General features: G+C 42.1%; 1 protein-coding gene across 1 annotated transcript; it reads right to left on the bottom strand.

Moving 5' to 3' along the window:
* Positions 1-933: 933 nt before the first annotated feature.
* Positions 934-4,999, bottom strand: dio1 (iodothyronine deiodinase 1). The gene is made up of 4 exons (XM_030050439.1): positions 4,558-4,999; positions 3,784-3,927; positions 3,036-3,235; positions 934-1,679 (listed from the first exon to the last, which is right to left on the bottom strand). Exons 1-4 carry the CDS (start codon positions 4,892-4,894, stop codon positions 1,614-1,616), a joined length of 747 nt encoding a protein of 248 aa, XP_029906299.1. The 5' UTR covers positions 4,895-4,999; the 3' UTR covers positions 934-1,613.
* Between the last annotated feature and the right edge of the window lie 904 nt (positions 5,000-5,903).

Below are 5,903 nucleotides of genomic sequence, written 5' to 3'. Positions count from 1 at the left end.
AAATCCCCATCACAATGAAAAATCAAACAAAACAAAAAAACCTGAAAATCCTGCTACACCCTGTAAGGAGCAGCATGGTGAAGGAGGCAAAGAACCACCCAAACATCACAGTTTCAGAGCTGCACTGTTGAGCATAATCTTGTGGTGACTGAATTTTTAAATCAGTCATTAGACGCCAACTCCATGTCAACGACAGACGTCTGAAGAAAAACCCAGAATTAAAGTGCCTGAGCTTCACCACAACTGTGGGCAAATGAGGCCAAAACGTAACTTTGTGGCCGTGCACATGATCAGCATGTTTGATGCACAGAGGGAAATGCACAATATCTGTAAGTACGGTGGTCAATCATTGATGCTCTGGAGCTGTTGCTGCAAGAGGTCCAGCAGCTCTTGTTAACATCGATGGCATAACGAATTCCACGAAACACAAGGATAATTTGACCCAAACCCCGGCTGCCTCTGCCAGGAGGTCGACACTTGGCCTGAGATGGACTTTTCAACGAGACAGTGACCCCGAACATACATCAAAATCAACAGAGAAATCGCTGCAGGAACAAAATAAATGTTTCGCAACTTGAATCCTGGTTGGAGTCTGAATTGAAGCGACCTCACCACAAATGTAAATCTGAGCGGGTGATGGATCTCGGAATTTTCTGCAGGCAGCGAGCGATCCAGGATCCTTGAAAAGTCTTCTCCAAGCTTGTTGGAAACTCTAGGCAGAGGCTGAGGTGAAGCTTCACCAAACAGAGTGCAAATCATTTTGAAACCCGTGTTTGGCACAAGAAAACTCCATATAGTTTACATTAACTTCATATGACCTGACAATGAATTGATCTGGAGTCTGTCTCATCTATATTTTTACATTTTCCATAATCTGATGCATGTATTTTGGTCTGAAACTGCAGCAATCATCATGCACACTGTGGCCCATAATGATTTGTTGAAAAGAGTGCTTTATTCTGATGTCAGAATAGTTAAAGGCAAAATTTTGATTGTCATACATGAACATGCATAATCATACAGTAACATGTCAAAAATGCTCCTGTGTAATTCAGGCAAGGGCCTACTTTTGATGCACCAGCCATCAAATTACAGCTACCAGAGGTTTGCACTGTAACCTTCATGTAAAAAGCAGCCTAATGGTGAAAAACCCTGGAGCATTCACAGACAACTGAAAATTGTAGTGATTGTTATATAAGGTGAGAAAGTCAAAGTACTGCATCCTGTCAATACTGAGGCTACACAAATAATTCACACTTCAGAACAGTGGCTACAAGAGGTGTACAAGAAGGTTGGTGATTTGTTGATTGGTCCCAAAGCTTTGTCACCTTTTAAACTTTGGGTTTAAGACAACTTCAGGTGAAACGGCAGACACACAGACACACAAACAACGTCTCCAGCACATCCGGTGAGACTCCCTTGCTTTACCCCAAACACAAACCCTGGCGGGACAGTCTCTCAGCGTTTGGCCTCATCTGGCTACAGAGGCCAGCGGTTTCATCTGTAGCCGTCACTTACAAACGCTGAGAGGCTGAGTCCAGGCTCAGAGGAGGGTTAGGAGGGCTGAGAGCTCCGACCGTCAGCGGCAAACTCCCTCAAACGAATTCTCCATCCTATTTGATCTTCTCCAGCACCGAGCGCACCTCCGGTGGACTGTAGCCCCAAGGCCCCATCCCGCTCTGGAGAACACAGAAAGTGGAAGTTGTAATAACACATTAACACATATTAAAACACCAGAAAAAAGTAATACTCACTTAAACAGAAGACCTATGGCCTATGTGCAAGAAATCAGCGCCTCATTTGCCTTTCTGACCCAGTCTATACATCCCCATCCCGTTATCTAGTCTCTACATATTTGAGCTAATATTGAAGTGTTACCTACATTTAGTATATATAACAAGGGCTGGGCGATACAGCCAAAAATGTATGTAATGATAAAATGCATCATGTCAGTCGATTTCAATAATTATCTGGATATAGATCAAATAATTATCCTGACACATTCAAAGACAACTTTTTCCTCCTGAGTAAAAACTGAGGACACCACAATGCTGGTCAGTATCATTATGCAAATCTCTGTGAGCCCACCAAAATAATACAGTGTGCAGTGTGTGTCCCCTCACCTTTCTCTCCTTTTTTTTTTTTTTTTTTTTAAATTGCACATGATAATAATAATAGTTTAAAAAAATGCATACCACAAAAGTACACAAAATGCAGGCAAAACAGAGAGACTGGAAAGAGAAAACAGCAACTTAAAATAAGAAATGTGCACAAGGAGCCCAAAAAGACATGCAATATAAAAGCTAATACAAACAAATACATGAAAAATCAAATAGAAAATATTTGAATACAGTGTTCCAAGTGTATATATAATTATGTTTCAAATTTATTTATTTTTTATTGAACATTTTTTTTAATGATTTTATTGTTTTATTGCTTACATATAATCTGATAAATATTGTTGAACTATTAATCCATACCACACCTACTTTCTTTGTCTATGCATATTCCCATGTTTGCTCCTATTTGACATGCGACCTACAAATAAATGACTTTGGTCAGTCATGTGGGGCTGCAGGAGAACATGTCTTAAATGTCATGGCAGGGCGGTGGCTCTCGTGCACCTTTCCCTGGTATAAGCTACCTTGAAGAATTCAAATGTGTTGCTGCACGCAAGAAAGTAATCAACACAATCTCCTGGCTCCCTGCCTGGAAATTCAAGGTTGTTTTTCTTGAAGGGCTCACGCAACATTGTCACTATTTGCACGTCAACACTACTTTGCAACTGCAGCAATAGCCCAGGAAAATGTGCTCCATCTCAGTTGCTGAAAGGGTGTAAAAACCTCCACGCAGAGATCCTGCAAAAGCCGCCTGATCCTCAAACATGAAAATGTGCTGCATCACTGTTTTTGAATAAGGCCTCGAGCGGGTAAGCAAATTCTTTACCCTTCATGGAAATCCGGCAAACTCGCAACCAAATGCAACAATCATGCAGGGAATTTGTCTCGGTGGTATCAGCGGCGCGGAGATCTTACCTTGTAGATGACTTTCCCAGCCTGCAGCACGTACAGCCTCTCGGGCAGAGCTCCGTACTTAGTGGAAGTGACGTTGGACATCACATCCACTACCACGGGACACAGAGGATCCTTTTGAACCAGGATCTTGGCTGCAGACACGCGATCCTCCAGACTTTGGTGCTGGTTGATGTCCACGTTGTTGGTGAAGGCCCAACCGTCTGACATGGAGACAAGATCAGTTATTTCACTGGGAATCTGAACGCAGATTACAATCCCACAAACCCAGGCATGATGTACTCGAAAATATGACTAAGACCTCTCAGAACTTCTAACAGCATTCCACTCAAATTCAAGGACTTTAAAATGACTTTCAAGGTCTTGTGTGTTGCAATTCAGCAGCTTAGACCTGGTGTGTTTTGGGGGGTAATACATGACACTGGTCAAAATTAGACACTTGTGTTTTACTTAAATTTTAAATTGCTGCTGTATTTTCTCCATTTGAGGGTTTTTCTATCTGAGAAATTGTGGTTCGATCCCGGGACAGCAAGCAATAGTGAGAGCTGAGGCCCTATGCCTGAATTTGGAAGTCATATGTATATAATGAATCATCTGTGTGTAAAAACTGTAGCCTCAAGTCCTCATTTCCAAGGGTTTTCACAGCCCCCAGGAGTAGGGTTCTGAAGCATCACTTGTTTACTCAGTACCTGTAATAACCACGAAGGCTGTAATTTAATATCTGTCACTTTGCAAAGAGCTTTTCACCGACCTGTTGAATGTGCTTCAGCGATGTAGACCACGAGAAAGTCTGCCACATCCCTGAAGTCCTTGACGAGCTGCTTGAACTCCTCAAGTTTGAAGAGAAACGGGGGTCAGGTGCAGCTGCCGAAACTCAGCACCAGCGGCCTGTTGTCTGCACACACACACATACACCATCACATAAGCTCAGACTGAGATCAGGTTGGCAAATTCACTCTCACTTTTCAAGTCTCAATTACAAACATATTTTTCTCGCTGGCTTTTTTGATTCAGATATTATTTCAATTTGATCATTCTGGTCAGTACTAAATTGACATAATTTCCTCTAATGACATTGATTTCAGGGATTAGCTTTTTTTGTAAAATATTATTTCAACGTCTTAATCAGTTTTTAAGTTGTTGCTTTTTCATTATTGTGTTGATCTGATGCTGTGCCTCTTGTTTTAACTTAAATGTCTTTGAACCTGCTTTATTTGGTTCTGATGCTTTTGTCTGATATTGTGCAGCACTTTAGGCAATGTTTTGCTGTATTACATGTGATTTATATGTGCTATATGATCAAACTGAGTTATGATTTAGTAAGTTTGCAGAGCAATGCTTCTTAGGACATTTCACTGACTTCCATTCGTGGTGAGCAGCCTGATCCTAACTAATATAAGGTCGGTTCACACCTTGACTCTTACCTGAACCTCAGAAATGACATTTTGCTGCATTAGGACCAGGTTTTGGTCTCCAGCACCTGGAAACACAGACGGATCATGCAGAAGGAAGCCTCAGGACTCACCTTTCAGATACTTGAAGATGCTGGAGCTCGTCCCCTCCAGGGTGACCACAGGTGAGTCCGGAGCTTTGCTGCCCACAAACGCCTCTTGGCCGAGAGAGAGCCACATGTGCAGGCAGGCGGTCTTGACGAAGGTTAAGGATGTGAACGTCAGACCCCAGTCTTCATACTTAAAATTGGGGTTTTGGGTCATGGTGGCCTTTTCACCCATCTTCAGGAGAATTTTCTTGGTGACGCTCGGCGAGATGAGAAGCATGAGTCTCAGGAAGAGAGTGCTCAGCAGCATGCCGGAAAACAGACATGCTGTCGTCAGGTAGACCTGCAGTTTCTCCAGGATCATCCTTGTCCCTCCGCGGCGGACGCTCGTTTACATAAGCGGCTGCTCTCGCATTGCCTATTAGTTCACAGTTCACAGTTCAGCCCGTCTGCAGAGCAAACACCACGCCCACCCCAACGACACTTCCTGCACTGTGTTTGATAACAACACATGTTTGATAAGGCGCCTGATGCCTTCACGGCCTTTTCATATGCCCGTACATATGAGCGCCGAGTGCCTCGTCGGGGATTCAGGTGAACAGTATCGAGAGTAGCCCACTTTTAGAGCAATAATTAAACTCACTCTGTCACCAAATCACCAAATGTAGTCAAAGCCGAGTCCCAAAGGCCTAATAAATATTCAAATCCCAGGTCCAAGACACCAATCATGTGCAATCATGGCCGAGCTAAGTCTCAAGTCCTCAGTGCACGAGTTAGATGAGGAGTTTGAGTTCAAGAGATAGAATAATAATAAAAAATAATAATAATAATCATCTATACACATATTAAAAGAGCTTCACATTAGAGCCTGTTGGATGATAGTTTCTCAGTGCCTGGCAAAAAGAAGAATCCCATTCAACTCACACACACACACACACACACACACACACACACACACACACACACACACACACACACACACACACACACACACACACACACAAACTGCCACACTGTAGCAGCCCAACTAAATGACCTTTCCAAATGAAAGGAGCTGTGTGAAATGTCCTGCTGTAACAACAAATGGCATGAGTGCTATCATTTTGATTTAGTCCTGTAAGCATGACTACCACTAATTACTTGCATTAACCTTACAGATAGGCTACTAAAAAATGCTTACCCACTCTGGTATAGACTTGGCTCTTAAGAATCGATTTGGGTGACATACCTAAATAAACGGACTAAATTGTCTATTTCAGTCAATGTATTTTTTATTGATTTCTTTGCTATTTTATTTATTTTATGCTATTTTAAACTAAACAAAAGTGAACAAGCACATTTGAAATAAGGAAATAAAGCTATTATATAATTAT

Source organism: Myripristis murdjan, chromosome 4 (genome assembly GCF_902150065.1).
Source record: "Myripristis murdjan chromosome 4, fMyrMur1.1, whole genome shotgun sequence".
Taxonomy (NCBI): domain Eukaryota; kingdom Metazoa; phylum Chordata; class Actinopteri; order Holocentriformes; family Holocentridae; genus Myripristis; species Myripristis murdjan.
The sequence above is the reverse complement of the archived record's forward strand: the minus strand, read 5'-3'. Positions and strand labels throughout refer to the sequence as shown.